Source organism: Octopus sinensis, linkage group LG2 (assembly GCF_006345805.1).
Source record: "Octopus sinensis linkage group LG2, ASM634580v1, whole genome shotgun sequence".
NCBI classification, from domain to species: Eukaryota; Metazoa; Mollusca; class Cephalopoda; order Octopoda; family Octopodidae; genus Octopus; species Octopus sinensis.
Window position 1 is genome coordinate 42,106,615 of NC_042998.1, and position 20,000 is coordinate 42,126,614.

Genomic DNA, 20,000 nt, shown 5'->3' on the forward strand with positions numbered 1-20,000 from the left:
AAAAGACCCCATCAATATTTCCTACCAAAGAAAATGCTTCTCAGTTAATGGAATTTCTAAAATTCTCATGTAGTTGTTTTCAAATTGAAACATGAAACAAATTGAAAAATATGTTCACAGTATTGACTACTGTGAACATATTTTCTTTAATAATTCTGAAAATTTTAATTTTCTCTTACAATATTCATGCACTTGATTTGCATACATTAAACTTAACTCACTCCATCAATGTTTCCTTCAGTCAGTCAGTCAGTTAATACTTATTTATATCAGTCAATCAGTTAGTCAACTGATATTTATTTATATCAGTCAATCATTTAATCAGTCTTATGCAAATGAGTCGAATTTCTTCATCTAATGAAATTTTTTTATCAATGGGTAGTTATTCCTATTGACTTAAACAGAATGGAAAAGAAGTGTTATTACATTAATGCCATTCCTATGTTCATTAGTGAAGGAACTGTAACAAAGTAATTCATGACATCAATTTTGTTGAAAAGTTACAAACATTATTTATGCTCCCTTTTATTGTTTTCAAGCAGACTTATTTACATCTTTAGTCATATCTCAGTTGCATACTTGCTTCCAATCAGATAAAGATACATTTCTTTTGTCAAGTGTTTTACCTACCTATAGATTGACTTGTAACTTCTCTTAATACACTTGTATATTTTGTTATAAATTTGGTCTATCAAAGAATGAATTAATGAACTTGGGCCTAAACCAACATTTTATTTTTTTTTTTGCTTGAGTGAATCCTAACTATGACTGGGATTAATTAAATATATCATTTACATAATGAAGATAATAATTAGGAGATCTTCTGTATACCAAAAATTACATATATTTGTTTGTCTTATTTTGGGGCATTTTTTAACATGTCAATACTGCTCTTAGAGAAAAATAAAACAGAAAGAAATATGTTATTGTTTTATTTTTTAAATGAAAATAAAACAGTTACATATTATATTTATTTCATCAATTGATTACAATGATTTTTTAAAAAATTTCTTTATTCTTGTCAATAACAAAGGGGCTAATACACAATATTTTCTATCTAATGAAGTTTATATTTTACCTTTGAGTTTAATTAAAAAGAAAAATTGTTTGTAGAACTGAATTTTCTGTATCATTTTCAATATGTTGAACTAACTCAAAATGTTCCCTGTGTATTTTCACTTTTTACACCAGTTACCTTTGATTGTTTGATTATTGTCCTTTTATGAATTAACCTATTATAGTCTAACATTTGTTGATATCCTTATAGATTTGGCAGAAATGTTTTTCCATAACGATGTTGCTCTTTGAAAGTGTCAATAGTTTAATTTCCAAATATAATCAGCCCATTTAATTATTTGTTTGTTGTTGTTATTCTTAATTCAACCTTAGCAGAATGTATGTTTTTAGGTATTGATGGTGAACATAATGGGGTAGACAGTAATGTTGGAGAGGATAGTGACAGCCTAAGTAATGTGAGAACAAGTAAACCAAACATTACCCCACCAACCAAAGAAAAAAGGAAACCTTTTTTCAAAAAGGTAAGAGTTTACTTTGAATTTATTTTATTTAATAATTGTTATTTTCCATTACTTCTTTTTACTATATTTTCTGGCATACAAGTTGAATTTATGTATTAGTACCATGTATTGGTATTATCTGGACATTATTGATAAGTTAATTTTCTGATAATTACATTTGTCATGATAATGGTTAGCAAAGAAAATAGGCTCTAGAAGATGGGTGATGCATTTATTTATTTGAAGAAATAAGCAAGTAATGACTGTAAGATTAACTATAAGATTTTGTCCTTTTCAAGTACATTCTTTATAGGCATTTTAAATACAGCCAATTCCTGTATTTAATCCCTATCTTTTATTTTATTATTAAAGAACACAGATACTTTATTATTCAGATTTAAAGGTTATTAGTTATTGATTATACTATTTTGGAGTCACACTCTAACCTTTCATCATCTGGCACAATATCCCCTTCTCTAATGCCCACTCTCCTCTCAAAGGATCTTTGTCTTGCAAGTTACTTGGTAACCCTGCTGATGCTGGTGCCACATAAAAAGCATCCAGTTCACATTGTAAAGTAGTTGGCATTTGGAAGGGCATCCAGTCATAAAAACCATGCCAAAACTGACCTTGCCTGTGCTTGTGCTACACAAAAAGCACTCAGTCCACTCTGCAGAGTGGTTGGTGTTAGGAAGGACATCCAGCTGTAAAAACAATGCCAAAACAGACACAGAAGTATGGTGCAGTCTTCTGCTTAGCCAGCTCCTGTCAAACTCAATCAATCCATGCCAGCATGGAAAGCAGTCATTAAATGATGATGATGATGACTTTAGTGTTTCTTGTAATATTTGATACATTGATATCATCCAATATGATATGTCATGTTTCCTGTCTTATGCACAAGTTTGCATTCTGTCCACATTCAGCTCTAAAAATCAATACAAAATTCTGGGATTAAGATACTTAATGACTCTTTCTTTTGGAATTCATTCTTATCTCTTATAAAACAAAAATATTTGATTATATTACATCAGATTTCCCAACCATAGGAAGAATATGATGCTTACTAGAAACTCAATATATTTTAGGAATTTTGTTTTGGCATCAAAGTGAACCTATATCAAGTGTTTTCCTAAAATGTTAGATTTTATGTTTCTCTTGATATTTCAAGATTTTAACTGAAAGACAAAAAGAAGCAAACATTTTTTCTAATTAAGTTTTAGTACCTGTGAAAATTGGAAAATATTGAACTAAGTATTTTTATTTTTCCTCTTTCAGTCTGAGAATATTCCTCCCTATGAGGTAGTGCCTTCCATGCGACCTGTAGTTTTGATAGGACCTTCATTGAAAGGGTATGAAGTGACGGATATGATGCAGAAAGCCCTATTTGATTTTCTTAAGCACAAGTTTGAAGGAAGGTAAATAAAAAGCATATGTATTTTTGTAATTAATTTTGTTTATATTTACTTTTCAGTTGTGTTGCAAACTTGAATTTTTAACATTTAAGGAAAAAATATTAAAAGTAAAAATTTTCATCCTTTAGTATTCAAACTGGCCATATCAGTCCCAAATATTCTACATGTTTTATGTTCAAGTGACCAGAATCATACCTGCCCTACAGTAACATTGTAAAAATAAACAATCACATCATTGGAATCTCAAAGCTACAAGATAATGCATTGATAAATTGAAAACAATGCGAATAAATAATCATTACATTTGACAGAGTAATCTGAATGTTTAAAGGTTAAGCACCATTTAACAAGAAAAAAAACAGTTGGATTGTTTTTCTGTCATCACATCTGGTAGTTTCTGCTATTTTTAGTTGATACAGATAACAAGTGGAACCTTCAGTTTCAAGAAAGACATAATATACTTGTTTAAGAAAGTATTCTTGGTTTAAAATCAATACTTCATTTTTGTCTAGAATTGTTAAATATTTTTACATTTTTTTTTTGTTTTGAGGTGTTACATTTTGTGTAATATATCAAAGCATAGAATATGTTTGCAGTAGTTCCAATTGACAAGAATTAGAATTAATATTGAAGAGCCTTGAGGTGGTAAGCTAACAGAATCATTAGCATCCCGGGCAAAATGCTTATCGGCATTTCATCCATCTTTACATTCCACCTGCCCACCTCCTGCTCTCTTTTTGCAGTTTTGTGAACTTATTCATTCACTCACCCTCCCCAATCCCCTGTCCACTTCACTGTACATACCTCACTGTAATTTGGGTGTATGCCCTGCCATATCTTTACCATTTATCTCTCTCCCCCTCCACTCTCTCTCCACCTGAGGTAGCCATGTTTTTTCCACTGCAAGACACCTATTTCTGTCCCTCAGTACTATTCTCCACTCAATTGAGGGGGCTTCACCAAGTTACTTGGTGACCTCACTGCTGTTGGTGACATGTAAAAAGCATCCAGTTCACTCTGCAAAGTGGTTAGCATTAGGAAGGGCATCAAGCTGTGGAAGCCATGTCATAGCAAACAGTAGAGCTTGGTGCAGTCTTTTGACTTACCAGCTTCTGTTGAACTATCCAGGCCCTGCCAGTATGGAAAACAGGCATTAAATGATGAGGGTGTTGATGGTGAGAGTTCTGTTATAATTTTTAGATTTTTTTAGAGAAGTTTACAATTTTGAATTCCAGTTAGTTAAAGTATCAAGATCTTTTTGAAGTTTTGATTATTCTATAATATTCTAGAAGTAATCAAAACATTGGAAAATAACTTACTTTTGGATTTAATGCTTTCTGGTACATATTTCATTAGAAATGGAAGAGCAGAGCCTTTGTTTTTCCTATGTTTTCTATGAGTATACTAGATTTAGATATAAACCATGCTTTTAAGAACATTGTCTTCATAACAACATTTTATTCTCAATTTCTATACTAAAATTTTTCTTCAAATTCTATAATTGTCTCATATAGTTTCATACAGAAATTTTTGTCAAATATTTTGACAAAGTCTAAGAATACACTTGCCTCCTTCATTTAAATTGGTAATATACTAGCTTGTTCATTAAGTATATAAGTATATGGCCATTAGTCTCATTTCTGTGGACCCATGTTGGCATTTATCTGAAAGTATAAGAAACTAGTTTTTGTAAATCTCCTATGCTTGTGTCAAAGATGTGAATTGAATATTAAGGTTTTGTATTTGTCTTGGTTTCTTTTATTTGCATATTGGATGGATTATTGCCAGTCTTAAAAGAGCGGAAGATCCTTTTTTAAGTTAAGGAATATTCCAGCTGCAAATATCAGGCTCACTATTGTCAGGCTCACTGGCTTTGTGTGAATATTCTTTCCTAGATTGACTTTTAAATTCTTTCTTTGAAATAATTCTCTACTATGTTAATATAATTATTTAGAAAATTGAATTTGCTTTGTCATTCAAAATAATAACACTATAATCACTTTTTCAAACTCCCAGCAAAGGTAAAAAATCTGTATCTATTGATTGATAAATAAAATGGTCATAAACACATATGTCAACTCTATAAAATATCTATTATATATACATAATAAAACTAGTAATATTTTTACTGTAAATTACATAAATATATTATCTGATTGAAATTATGTAAATTACTTTTCTTGTTCTGGCACTATCGAATATTTTTAATGCTGATAATTATTTAGGAATATAATATGTTATGACAATAAGTTATTTAAATAACATACCCAGAAAAAAAATACTTGTGATATTTTCTCAGTAATTTCTATGTGACTAGTTAGATGATATTTTCTGATTTGAACTGTATGGGAGTTGAGGGTGGTTATTCTTCCAAATTTTTGCTATCGTATTCCATATTTTAATTTGTAATAGTAATTTTTCTAAATTCTACTGTATCTTCCATATAAAAGTATTTCTTATTAGTAATTTAGATCTATTAAGTATAAAGGAAATAACTTTTTTTGCTGAGATAGTTCATCCCAGTATATGCAACAACACTAATATTAACAAATAAGTCAAATGGTTGATGTATGTTGTACTGTGAATTAATGGTGAAATGAAGACTTGAGTAAAATGCTTAGTTTGGACCTGAACATATTAAGGCTTACTCAAATTAAATAATGTAGAATCAAAATGTATTAAAAGATGTTGTATTGTAGATTTGTTAAACACATAACAAAACTTTTTTTTTAACTCTACTCTTCCATCTTGTGTTGTACTGGAAAGAACTTCTGAGGCAATGTTTTATAGGCAGATATCTTTTTTGATGCCAACCCTTTTTTTTTTTTTTGCATCTTACAACTCACATGGATGCAGTGCAGGCTTTTTAAAAATGGTTCACACAGTGTTAGGAAAGTACATATACAAAGTAAATGATGAAAATGATAGGGATAAAAAATGAAGATGAAGATGATGATGTCAGTGGCAATGATGATGGTGATAGTAGCGTTGTTGATGATAGTGATGTTGACGATGATGTTGAAGATGACAGCAATGACAATGTTAATGATCTCAGTGCCTTGTTAATGGATATATTTCAATGGACATAACTTATACAAAGAAGTATTGATTTTGTTCTGTTAACTAATTTGAATGTATTTTTTTTCAGAATTATCATTACCAGAGTAACAGCAGATATATCATTGGCCAAGCGTTCATTACTGAACAATCCCACCAAAAGAGCTCTAATAGAAAGGTCTAACAGTAAGATGTCTGGATTTGGTGAGTTTTTGATTTCTCAATGTTCATCAGTTATATTTTTCATTATAATCTATATTCTATGCTTTAAATAACAAGAATCTATAAAAATTAATAAAACCTACCCATATATTAGGATAACGACCGCTTTAGGTCATGAATGACCAAGGGATTACACCTAGATAATTACCCTCTGAGGCACAAGTCTGGGCAAGCTTATTCATGGAAGACCAGCAGTCACCCATGCATACCAGCCTCCATTCTCCATGCCACCGATTTTTTTCAAGGAAAAGGCAAAGGCTGATACAGCTTGGTGCCTGTGATGTTGCAACTCATTTCTACAACTGAGTGAACTGGAGAGCAACGTGAAATAAGGTGTCTTGCTCAAGAACACAATACAAGTCTGGTCTGAGAATCGAACTCACTACCTCATGATTTTGAGCCCAATGCTCTAACCACTGAACCATGCAGCTTCACCCATATATATACATGGTATTAATGTTATTGGCTGCTAGGTATTGCCAATAATAGAAACAAAAAATTATTGAGCAACTCACAATGTGATTCAGGAATTTACTTGTCCTAAAGATAGTTGTCAATGCCTCAATATATCTTGTGCTTAAGCTCATACTTTAACGTCTCACCTGGCCTGAAACCATCTCCCTCAATACTAGCCATCCACCCCAGTTGAGATGGTCTTGTCTTATGAGTTACTTAATAACCTCACTAGTACCAGTAACATGTAAAAAGCTCCCAGTAGACTCTGTAAAATGGTTGGTATTAGGAAGAGCATCAATACGGTTAATGGTCAGCTTGAACTGCTGTAGATTGATAACCACATCTATCTTTGTTTATGATGCATATTTTGTTCCAAAGAAACACCACATTAAGTGAAGCAGTGATAAATGAATAACAGAACATACAAGAAAAAATAGGTTTCATTCTGAGACCCCAAGTTGTCTTGAGCATTGTGGATGGTTGCTGGGATACACTTTTATGGTCTAAATAGAACTTTTGATTGATCACTAACCAGTGTTATCAGAGAACAGTTTGTGATTAGCAGGATATGTAACAGTCAAGATTACCATTTTATCCCAGAGCAGTGGTGAATAAATCAATGTTAAATGAGGAGAAATGTTTTAGGATGTACTAGGAATATGTTTGTAGAAAAGGAATTTCAGAAGGCTGAAGTTCTTGGGTGACATACTTGAGGAAAGTATTTAACCCTTTAGCATTTAAACTGACCATATCCTGCTGAAATATTGTACTTGTTTTATGTTCAAATTGGCCAAATCTTATTTCTCACACCAATCCTACAATATATCATTTTAAAAATTAACAGTTACCATATCAAAATCTCAAAGTTACAGGATAATGCATGGTTAATTCAAAACAATGTGGATGAATAAGCATTACTTTTGACAGAGTAATATTAATGCTAAAAAGTTGATACAGTTTTCAGAAGTCAAACAAAGTAAGGAAGACAGAAGGAATGGAGATAGGTGTACTGCATGTGCTAGAAAATAGGTGACATGCAGAAGCTACAAGATGTTCAATAAATAGGAGAGAAACAATACTTCTGTGGATTAGTGATTGTAGTTTGTTTGCAACAAAGGTTTTGGCAATCAGCTTACAGCAGTAACACAATCCTAGATATGCAAATAGTACTCCAATGTGACTACACTTGAGCTCTGTAGAATGAGACCACTGGTGTGTGTAATATAGGAGAATAATTTTGTTGTAGATCTGTTGTTACAGAAACTGTACTGGTGGTGAATGAGATGATGAAGAGTCTAAAGGTGATAAAAGCGATAGTTGCTTACAATTGTTTTTATTACCTTTGAAGTGTTAGAAAGGAGGCTGAGAACTAGAGATTTTGTACTCAGAGATATGATATAATATTGCATATGTTTATAGATTAGGATATATCTCTGTATACAGAGAAAGACGGAAGCGTTTGCTGGGAATAGGATCTAGGCCTCGAGTGCAGTTTGTTGATTAGAGAAGTTTTCATATTTTTAACTACCATTAAAATTAACAGAATGTTTGTGCATGTATGGACATTTATTTGTGCTTCAGTGGAACTATGTTACTATTACAATCAATTGTGCTGTATATGTTCATTATTTCAAATTAGCAATTGATATGTATTAATTACTCTTATTTCAACTTAACTGGCAATGTTCAGGGTGCAAGAGGTATCTAAGGACGTATTTGAGTAATTTAATTAAACAACTTTAATCTAATAAAAACTAAATGTATTTTAATAAAAGTTTGTGAGCATTTTCTCAGTAATTCCATGAATCCTCCTTCATCTCCAATGACTGTTTCAATGCAAGACCAGAATCATTGACACACCTTCACTAAATGGTCCTTATCTATTTCTGTCGTCATTTGGACAATGACAACTTCACTGAAGCTGTGGTATTGTTAAGATGTTTAGTCTTCCTTTCAACAGTGCTCCAAACATAGTAGTCCTTGGGATTTAAACCTGGCAAGTTTGGAGACAAGTTGAATATTTTATGTTGGTAAAGATTGCCTGACATCTATTCTTGGATTATATGGGCTTTGCATGAAGGTAGTTCATCCATACAACAATCTCCAGTATGTCGACATATCCAGCAGTATTAATTCTAAGACCCTGTGGAAGGATGTGATGTGACCTTCATTATTCACAACTTCTAAAACTATTACATCTCAGGGAACATCTGAAGGCTTTGCACATAAGTATCTGTCATTTCCCCTGTTAGTCTTTTGGTTTTGCTCAAAGTTTTTCTCGCTAGAGAAGAACCAAAGCATGTTGTGTTTGCAAGTGATTTTAACCTTGTTATGTAATTGTTTGGCACAGACCCTGTGTCTTTACAGACATGAATTGGCCACTCTTCAATACATATGACTTGTATTGAATGTCCTTGTGTATCAGTTCTGATAATCCACTCCAACATCTGGAATTCTTTGTCTATGTCTCTCATTGATTTTCTGGGATCACAGCGATAATGTTTTGAACCTTCTGGATGAATTGCAGTGTCCTTATAGTGTCTGACTGCATTTCTTTTCATTTCTTGTCTTCAGATAACATTTTACCTGTCATGGGGGAATTTGAAAAAAATAAACCTTTTAATTAGCTTGAAAGGAGCAGTATCCTGATCATTAAATGTCTTCAAACACCCCTTCCATCCTGTACTTTTCATTGCATTTATGTACAATATCAATAAATTGAACTGAATTAAACACTACACGGTACAAATTAAATTACTGGTATACGTGATCTTCAAATCATTAAGCATGACTTTTTATATTAGAGACTTGAAGTTAATAAATTCAATTTTCTTTCTTTCAGTGGAAGTCCAAGAAGAAATAGAAAGAATATTTCAGTTAGCTAGGGGGTTGCAAATGGTGGTACTTGATTGTGACACCATAAACCATCCCTCGCAGCTGGCCAAAACCTCCCTTGCTCCTATAGTTGTCTACGTAAAGATCTCTTCACCTAAAGTAAGTATTCTCAGCAATACCTTTTCAAAATTCTTTTGGATTTTTTCCCTACTTTAAAGTTGTATTTTTTCTTCATATATCATTTTTAAAAAGCAGTAAAATGTGTGATACAAAGTGAAACTTAAAAAATAATAATCCTACGAATTATCTGATGTGAAAAATATTTCAATGAATATTTTAAAAACACAGAAGCCAGCAAAAGAGTATGTTGCTGACTATATTGTTTTCCAAAGTCCACCACAGTGATGCTAACATCATCTATGTTGTATAGACATGACACTCCTATGTTACAGTTCAAGATGCTCAATATCTCCAGTCTCTATAACAACAGCTCCTGCACAAAAACGTACAGGAGAGAGGAGAGGAGGTACCTTTGATAGATTGAGTATGCTATGCAAAATGGTTTCATGAGGTGCCATTTACTTTGACCACTGTACATTGTTGGAATTCATCTCTGATGTCAGGATTGAAATCAGCTGCCCTTGGAGTAATCACTATATAAAAATAGTTAACTCAGGCATTAGCTTAAGATCATTCCAAGTTTATAGTACCTTACCAAAGCCTAATCTTTTCTTGACTTGCTTGTTCTATGAGTAGAAATTGTTTTGGGGAATTGTACAACAGCGTTGTACCTTTAATTGCATTAATGACAATAAACAACAACATCTTAACAAATGCATTACCAGCATCTTCAAATCTGTCTTTAGTAGAGTTGTGGGCCAAAATAGTCAATTATGTACCCATGGTTTAGAATACTTCCCAGGAATTGCAACCGCTTTGCAGCTCATGCAACTGGGAATGCTCCCATTCTGTTTCTACTCTCATAATATTCCCCACCAGGAAATAAGTTGGTATTCTGAAACTTGCTTTAAAATGAAATCCTGTAACCTCTGTTCTTTTAGATTTATCCAGCTATGATATCCAACATAGCAAAAACTGTTTGACTATCCTAGGATAAACTAAATGAGATATTCAATTGATGCATCAGAGCTCATTTAATGCAAAATTCACTTTACTTCAGATCTTTTCCGAGGCTCCTAGGAAACAATATCCTTTATCTTCTATAATAAGCTACATTTTATATTTATATAGAAAATCAGGTTGTTTAGTGGTTATGGGGATTCAGCTCATGATCATAAGGTTGGGAGTTCGATTACCAACGGCATGTTGTATCCTTGAGCAAGACACCTTTTTCACATTGCTTCAGTTTACACAGCTGGCGAAAATGAGTAGTACTTGTAATTTAAAGGGGCCAGCCTTGTCACATTCTTTGTCATACTGAATTTCCCTGAGATCTATGTTAGGGGTGTCTGTGGAGTGCTCAACCACTTGCATGTTAATTTCATGAGTAGGCTGTTCTGTTGATCGGGTTAACTGGAACTCTCGTCGTTATAACCAACAAAATGCCAGTTATATTTTTATATATGTATATTTTTTTCTTTTTAGTCATGTTTATGGTTTACATATCTTTTGTTATGTAGTCCAGTGGTGTTACTTATTAAAGGGCCTTAAGTTCAATTCTTTTTTGGACTGAAAATACATACTGGTGTACATTATCTTCCTTACCATTGTTCTGCATTTATATATAATATATATCTGTGTGTGTGTGTGTGTGTGTGTGGTGTGTGTGTGTGTGTTGTGTGTGTGTGTGTGTGTGTGTGTGTGTTCTACTTTTACAAGAAGAGTGGTGATAGTGACTTTGAAGCTTCAGATGCTCACACACAGACTTCTTCAGATTTTGTACACCAATTTCATTCGCAAATACTGGTTGACCTATGTCTATAGTATAGGATATTAACCAACAATATCCCTACAGTGGGACTGAAACACTGACCACATGGTATCAAAGCAAACTTCTTAACCACATGCATTTATTCATTTATATTTATTGTTTACTTGATTTTATTCATGTTATTCTGTGGTAGAACTGTGGTAGAACATGGGAAGGCCATGTGTTTTAACTACTCTTAAGGAGGAAAATGTACAATGACATTTATTATCATTATCTTCTATAATAAACTTAGTTGTGTGTATGTATGTGTGTGTGAGTGTGTGTGTGTACATATACACATACACACTAGACATAAATATAGTCTGAGATTGTACTTTGGAGAAAGTGATGGTCAGGGTAATATGGTCAGAAACTGACTCTTCACAAAATAATATTGCACCAAAAGATCTGTTTAGTAAGCATGAAACTATATATTGTAAAAACTACCAAGGATATGTCATTTCCAACTATGTTCACAAAAAGACTTGAACCAAGTGATCTCAGATTCAGTCCCACTGTGTGGAACCTCAAGGCAAGCATCTTCTACTATAGCTCCTGGCCGATTAAAGCCTTGTGAGTAGATTTGGTAGATTGAATCTGAAAGAAACTTGTTGTATTTGCATGCATGTGTGCATGCATGCATACTTGCGTGTGTGTGTGGTGTGTGTGTGTGTGGTGTGTGTGTGTGTGTGTGTGTGTATGTGTGTTTGTATGTGTGTGTGTGTGTGTGTCTTATCTTGGCAGCTTGTGATGGTTTAAAATAAGCATCACCATCACACAAACAACGTTATTCATTTCCTGCCTACCATGGAAAACATTTCAAGCCAAGGGGAAATGCCATTTTGTTTGGAAAGAGGTAATGGTTGATGACAGGAATAGCACCATGCTGTTGGAAATCTGCCTCAAAAAATTCCATCTAATCTATGCAAGCATGTATGAGTGAACATTAAATGGTAGTGATTTATACAATATAAATCTTAAAGTTTGTCTTCTGTGCATTCATATTGGATTTTGAATTTTCACTCTTTTTTAGGTCCTTCAGCGATTAATTAAGTCCCGTGGTAAATCTCAAAGTAGAAATATGAATGTTCAACTTGTAGCAGCAGACAAGCTGGCACAATGCAGTCCTGTAAGTTTCATATTTCACACTTATACTATTTATTCAATGTGAATTGTTTTCTTTTGTTGAACAGAATATGTTTTGTTGTGTTTAATTTCTCAATTGCAATCATGAAAATGCCGCAGCCAAAGTCGACCTGTTTCTCAATAGAAAAGAGACTGATTACATGATCACCAACATAGATGAAAGCCATCTGTCAATCTGTTCCAAAGATGATACTGCATGCCATCTTTGGAAGGAGGTCATTGATTTAGATACTTCCTTTGCATGCATTGGACAAATCTAGACTGCTCGTAACAAGCTTCTCAACATTTGGCTGTCAAATGTTTCAAAGTCAACAAGATTTGCCATTTTCAGAGAATGCGTAAACTCATTTTTCTCTATGGAGCTGAAGCCTGGACTGCGAAGAAAGAACGTCAAGACTATTTTGATGATAAGCATATTATACTTCTCATGAAGACACAAAACATTTCATAGCATGAGCACACAATACCTGAGAGGAGATTTATGGACACATTCCACTCATCTCTACTTCTGTTGCTCAATGCAGGCTACAGCTAGTGTGCTGAACAACAAGTCATATCAGATATTACATTTTTAAGATACCCACACCCTAATAGAAGATGAAGACGACTCAACTACACTCATGTTCTTGATAGAGACATATTCTGCATAAAACTGAGGACTCACCATAGAGAATCTTGGGGTGGCATTATAAAACACATTTTGATTGCAACCACTTGCAGGAAAGAAGTTACGTATTTTACACTTACACTATTTTTACTTTTACTGTATTTGCTGGCATACAAGTCAAATTTTTCAGACCAAAAATTACTGCCAAAAAAGATAGGTTGATGTATACACCGAGAAAACTTTGGAGGATCAAAAATTCTCTGTGAAATGCAGCAGGATTTGGAAAGATAGTGATGATGTTTGTATATTCACGCTATATATTTACACTGTATACTATGTTGGCTTGTATGTTGCTAAACACTGTACTTTTAGTGTTTTCAGTCAAAGGCTGAATATATCTTGTTGTAATCATGACCTTGATATTATGTTTTAAAAAGAACAATAACATAACGGTAACAGTTTAGCAATAATTTAAATACCTTGTACTGTTTAGTTATATTATGCGTTCAAATCACATCTGCATTGGATCAATAAAATAAAATCAATAAAATAAGTATCAGTTAAGTATTAAAGGTGATCTAATCAAGAATGATCTTCCCATAAGACCTGTGGCCTTTTACCTATGTTATAAATTGTCATCATCATCATCATCTCATCATTGATGTTGGCATCATCATCATCATCATCATCATCATCGTCAGTGTCAGCAGTGTTACGGTAGTGAGTTGGCAGAATCTCTCGTGCATTGAACAAAATGCTTTGTGACATTTCTTCCGGTTCTTTACATTCTGAATCCATATCATGCAGAGGTCAACTTTGCCTTTCATCCTTTCAGGGTCAATAAAATAAATTACTAGCCAATTATTGGGATTGATATCAATGAATCATCTTCTGCTAAAATTGCTGGCCTTGTGCCAAAATTTGAAAGAATCATTAATAAATTCTGAGTTCATATCCTGCCAAGGTCAACTTTCATACTTTTGAGCTCAATAAAATGAAGTACCCCATCTTGCCCTATAGTTGCAAGATTTGGACATTGTTTGGGGCCCTTAGGAGCTGTCTGAACCCCTTTAGTACCAGGAGGCTTTGCAGGATTATGGGTTACCATTGGTTGTCCTGTTACTTGTGTGATTCGAGAGTGTTAGCTCAGACTGTTTGATCATGTTGCTCAGTTTTCTTAGTTGGATCCTGCATATCATGTTCTCCTTTCTGAAAATCCATCTGGATTGATGGCTTGTGCTGGCTAATCACACTCTACATGGTTACAATAGATGAGGAAGTGTCTCTTGGAGATGGGGACTGACTGAGACACTGCTTTGAGTGTTGCCTTTCAATGACATCAGCAAATACAAACAAGTGGTAGATGCAGCAATGGCACATGTCTCCATACTTGACCTGATCAAGTACTGGCTGGTCTTGTGCCTAAATTAGAAATTATTAAGTGTGGCAAACTTGCAGAATTTGTTAGAATGTCAGACGAAATGCTATGCTACATTTCTTCTCACTCTTTACATCCTGACTTCAAATCATCCCCAAGGTCAACTTTGCCTTTCATCCTTTTGAAATCTTTGGCATTGACAGTGTAGTCTAACACCCTCCTCTAAAACTTGCTGGCCTAAATGAGTAACAATGAGTAACAATGCATTGACAGAAAACTGGCTGAGTTGACAGTACTAGATTGGCAGGGGCAGAATCATTAGCATATTGGAGAAAGTACTGTGTGGTGTTTCACCTGGCTCTTTGATGTTCTGAATTCAAATTCCACCAAAGTCAACTTTACCTTTCACCTCAATGGAGTTGATAAAATAAAGTACCAGTCATGTACTAGGGTCACTAGCATCATCTAATCACTTCTCCTCAAAATTGCTGACATTGTACCTAAATCAGAAACTATTATTATTTCCAGACCAATGTATTTTTCTCTTCCATGCAAGACATCCTATTCGAGCAATGAAGCATGAATGTTTGCCCTGAGTTTTAGTCACATTCATCTTTCATTAGCTGAAATATCTCATCTGTACGTGCCATGACTACAGATGATAACAGTAGTTTGTTAATTGACAGTTTGTTAACTGTTCATCTGCTCAGCATCTGACATTCACCTTTTACTCCAATAAGTTCATCTGCCAAAATAGTTCATGTCCACCATACTTATTTCTTTATCGCCCACAAGGGGCTAAACATAGAAGGGACAGACAAAGGGTTTAAGTCAATTACATCGACCTCAGTGCGTAACTGGTACTTAATTTATCATCCCTGAAAGGATGAAAGACAAAGTTGACCTAGGTGGAATTTGAACTCAGAACGTAAAGACAGATGACATACTGCAAAGTATTTCGCCCGGCATGCTAACGTTTCTGCCAGCTTGCTGCCATAAATGTCCACAATACCGCATCCCATGATTTCCCATGGCTAAGGTGGTTACAAGCTACTTTAACCCAGAGCTGGAACTCTGACAGGTGCTACTACTCCATGTCAGGATAGACGTGAGATTAATAGTGGCTTCCCCTCAAAACTCTGGAACTCCCAAACCAGAATTCCACTTGTGGATACAGTTTAAAGTCATACCCAGAACCTAATTTATTGAATTAGTTTATTATTATGTTAGAATAATTTAGTACATATATAATACTTATTTTATTGAGCCTGGTATATTGACAGGAGGTACATTTATTTCTGATTGAATATGACTGCTTTCTTGTTAGTTTGAGGAAGAGCAGTTTTACTCAAAAGTATTACAAATCCTTCCAGTCAAGTGAGGTTAACAAAGTCAACAGAACTTCAGCTTCTGAACGTTAAAATTTAAATGGGAAATTTGGACATGATGGGAGTTCCATCAAGGAAAGATTGAAAAGAATTTATTTATTTATTTTTTGCTAGTTGAGCAATCAGATACAAAATAGGATGATGATAGGAAGAGAGAGGAATACATTGAAATACTTTAGATGGAGTGACGCATAGCTTTCTAGTTTTGAATAGTAGAATCCACTGGAATGAAGTTGCTCTATCCCAAATACATGAGCAGTACTACAATGTGAGAGTGAAGGTGCATGGCTCAGCGGTTAGAGCATCGAGCTTACAATTGTGGGGTCATGAGTTCGAATCCTGGACCGGGCTGCGTATTGTGTTCTTGAGCAAGACACTTTATTTCATGTTGTTCCAGTTCACTCAGCTGTAGAAATGAGTTGCAACATCACAGGTGCCAAGCTTTAACAGCCTTTGCCTTTCCCAACATCGGTGGCATGAAGAGGGGAGGCTGGTATGCATGGGCGACTGCTGGTCTTCCATAAACAACCTTGCCTGGACTTGTGCCTGGGAGGGTAACTCTCTAGGTGCAATCCTATGGTCAGTCATGACTGAAGGGGGTCGTAGTAGTACTGCAATGTGAGGTACGTTTGTGTTTTGTAGAAGGTCAGCAAAGACACCTAGTTTTGTGATATCACTTTGTCTGTTATAGATGTGTGATCAGACTTTCAGAAATTTCAATGCCTATCACTTGAATGAAGGTGTTACATATTTGTTCATGAGTAAGGTGAATGTAGTGTTATAGCTATGTTTCTTTGATATATGTAATAAATGACTGCATCTTGGTGCCATTAAATGAAATCAGGTTGCTATAGTCTGATTACAGGATGTTTTGAAGGCTTCTGTTCGTAGTAGTTATCAGTGTGTGACAGGGATTGCTTGTTGCATATAGATGACACCAATATGCATAGGTAAAGGAATAGTGAAATAGTGAAGAGTAATACCATTTGTATTGGTGTGTATGTAGTTAGAAGTAACAGTGAGCAGAGTATTTATTCCACCTGAGTTTCACAGCTACTCTCTTGTCACTTGAACACTAAAAATACAGTTTACCAAACTACTAAAAACTAACATTGATGCCTCCGTTTACGAAATAAATGACATGATGTGATAAAACAATTAGAGATGATTTGCCTTATTTATTAGAGATGATTTGCATTATTGATTCATTATTAGTTGGTGGACTTCACTTTAAAATGCTTTAAAGAATTTGGAAAATATTTTTGTGAGATGGGGAAATGAAATATTCAAGAATGAATTATTGATGCATGAATAAATTTTAAAATTAAGACCATGCTAATTGTGGTAGTTGAAGATTGAGATGTTTATGAGAGGTTAAATTAGTAAAAATTATATGAGAAAATAGTTTTTTTATATATTCTGTTTGATATATTTGTTTAAATTTTTTCTTTACAGGAAATGTTTGATGTGATCCTAGATGAAAACCAGCTAGACGACGCCTGCCAACATTTAGCTGAATATCTTGAACGCTACTGGCGAGCCACTCACCCAGCTTCCATGAACCCTCAAAATGAACCCAAACATCACTCCTCTCATACAAATATCATGTCAAGTTCATTGTCACGCGAGGCCCAGCTCCACGGTGATTCTCCAGAAAGACAGTTACATGAACGTGGAAGTAGTGGTGGTGGGCGTATGCTTCAAGATCGTGAATATGATTCTGAGAGGACACACGATCGACCTAGAGACAGTGATCGAGGTGCTCCTCGAGGAGTACCTGAATTTACAGATATTCGAGGTGTACATGATAGACGTGATCGAAGTCATCATGTGGACTCACGCGAAAGAGGTTATTCATCTCCCCGAAGCCAGAGACACCCACCTATCAAGGAAGGCAGTATAGACATCTAATCATATTGATGGCATGAATGTCAGCTATTAAAATTTCTCATGTCAGCATTTGTATGGCAGCTGAAATGAGCTGCAATATGCACACTTAACATCTATTAATATTTCTATACTGCAAAACGTGGTCAAAGGAGATAACTATTTTACAGTTGTACTACACGACTTTACTAGGATTTCTCAACATTCTGGCAGTTTAGAAACAATGATTTTCTTAAATCAGGTTTATGGCATATTCTGTCAAATGATAACGAAAATCCTGGTAATAGTTATGCCTCCTCTGTTGCTTCCTTGAGTTAGTTTGACAGGGTTGAGAACAATTTGAGCCTTGCCAGGCTTGGGTGTGGTTATCTATCATTTCTTTGTTCTCCAGGTGGCTCTAACTTCATAAAATACCTTGGTTGATATGAATATCTTCCAAAACCCAGCTTAAACCCTTCAGGCCACTGCAGTATCATTACTGAAACCTCTTCTTTGTCTAAAAGTTGAACAAAATTACACAGCTGATTCCATCAGACAACCATCTGCTGGTACTTTCGGCACCTCACTGGAATGAGCAAAATATATATATATAAATAATATAATAATATAATGAAACAAATTAAGAAGAAAATCATTTCAAATTCACAAGAAGTTATGGTGATTGCTCAAAGAAAGATTTTACTAATTGTTCGAGAAGTTGTCAACTTCAATATGTGCATCAGTTTTATGAGACTCAAATCCCTATTTGGGGTTCTTTTATGAAGTTTTTTTTTATTATTATTGGCTGTTGACAATTCAAGGAAAAAAAAGCAAAACAAAAATATAACAGATAAACTCACTTTGGTATTATCCAACATTTCAGCAACTCAAATTTGATGTAAACATCACCCTGTTGAGCTGTGCTTTACTTTGTGGTCTATTTCTTCCTTTTCCTTTTATCTTTTCTTTTCTCCTTCACTTTTTCTTTTTTTTTTTCTATCTTCTTCTTTCTTCCTTCTTCTAAATCTATTAAACTAGACACAAGATTCTCCAATAATGCAAGCTCTAGCTTTGGGGTAGGGTTGGCGGGGATGATGTCGACATAAACAGCTACTGCTGCTGCTGCTATTTCAAAACAACACAATGCAAACTATTTGGGGGCTAAAGGGGCGTCCAATTGTTGCTGGTTCCATACATTTGTATTACGCGTTTAACCCTTTCCCAGCCAAATGGACATCAATGTATAGCCCCAACCAACAAAAAGAAGTTCGTTTAGAACAGTGACTATTGCTGGCTCTGATGATGGATGTATGGCAGCATTGATATCTAAAAATATTCAAGCGAGTGATCTCTTTGGAGAGAGAGAGAGAGAGTGAGAGAGAGAGAGCGAGAGAGAGAGAGAGAGGAAAAGAAGTAAGAGACTTAAAAAGAAAAGAATCCCAGTTGCAACCAAGCCCTCAATGATGCCCTCTTGTGCATCTAAACTGCAGCAACGTTTTGTATGGAGAAACACAACCTATAAATAAAGTACACCTTTCAAAAATTTCTTTTTAAAATTTGACTGGTTGAAAAATGTTGGCAAAAATGGCTGCCTCCACTAATTCTCTCACACAGCTAGGAGTCAATAGCTGAACAGGGTGACAACAATATGCAGAGTGAGAAGAAAAAAATATATAAGAAGTGATAATGGCTTTTACTTCCAAATAACATAAAAGATTTTGAAAAAAAAAAAAGAAAAAAAGGAACAAAACTACTAGTGAAAATATCTATTAAAAATGAAAATGCTAAGAAAATTCTTCTTCAAAAAAAAAAATTAAGGATGAAAATTATTTTAAAGTGTGAGAAATCAATTTCCCCCACCCTCAACACACAACTAAATTGTTTGAAGTTATTAAAGATTACACATTTTGAAAAAAAAAAAAACAAAACAAAAAGAATTCATTATTTACTACTACTACTACTACTACTACTACTACTACTACTACTACTACTACTACTACTACTACTGTGAACAATGTTGAAAATATAATAATTATTTAAAAAAAAAAACACGAAAAATATCCAAATTTGTTGCTGTGACTAATATATTGGACTTTTTTCTAAGAAAAAACAAACAAAAAAGGAAACATTTTCTTGTGATGTCTGTAATTGTTGATATAATGTGATTACGTCATTACCTGCTG

General features: G+C 34.2%; 1 protein-coding gene across 15 annotated transcripts in view; it reads left to right on the forward strand.

The window, feature by feature from the left end:
* The window catches only part of LOC115228020 (voltage-dependent L-type calcium channel subunit beta-1), a 306,373-nt gene extending 286,580 nt beyond the window's left edge, over positions 1–19,793 (forward strand). For 13 of the 15 annotated variants that reach the window (XM_036512593.1, XM_036512599.1, XM_029798695.2 and 10 more), the window contains 6 exons: positions 1,408–1,538; positions 2,796–2,935; positions 6,081–6,193; positions 9,510–9,661; positions 12,466–12,561; positions 17,407–19,793. In XM_036512593.1, the coding sequence (XP_036368486.1) occupies positions 1,408–1,538; positions 2,796–2,935; positions 6,081–6,193; positions 9,510–9,661; positions 12,466–12,561; positions 17,407–17,862 (1,088 nt within the window). In that variant the 3' untranslated portion in view covers positions 17,863–19,793. Of the gene's footprint in view, positions 1–1,392; positions 1,539–2,795; positions 2,936–6,080; positions 6,194–9,509; positions 9,662–12,465; positions 12,562–17,406 lie in introns of all 15 variants that reach the window. The other 2 variants (XM_036512603.1, XM_036512580.1) reach the window with 1 other exon arrangement.
* The last annotated feature ends 207 nt before the right edge of the window (positions 19,794–20,000 follow it).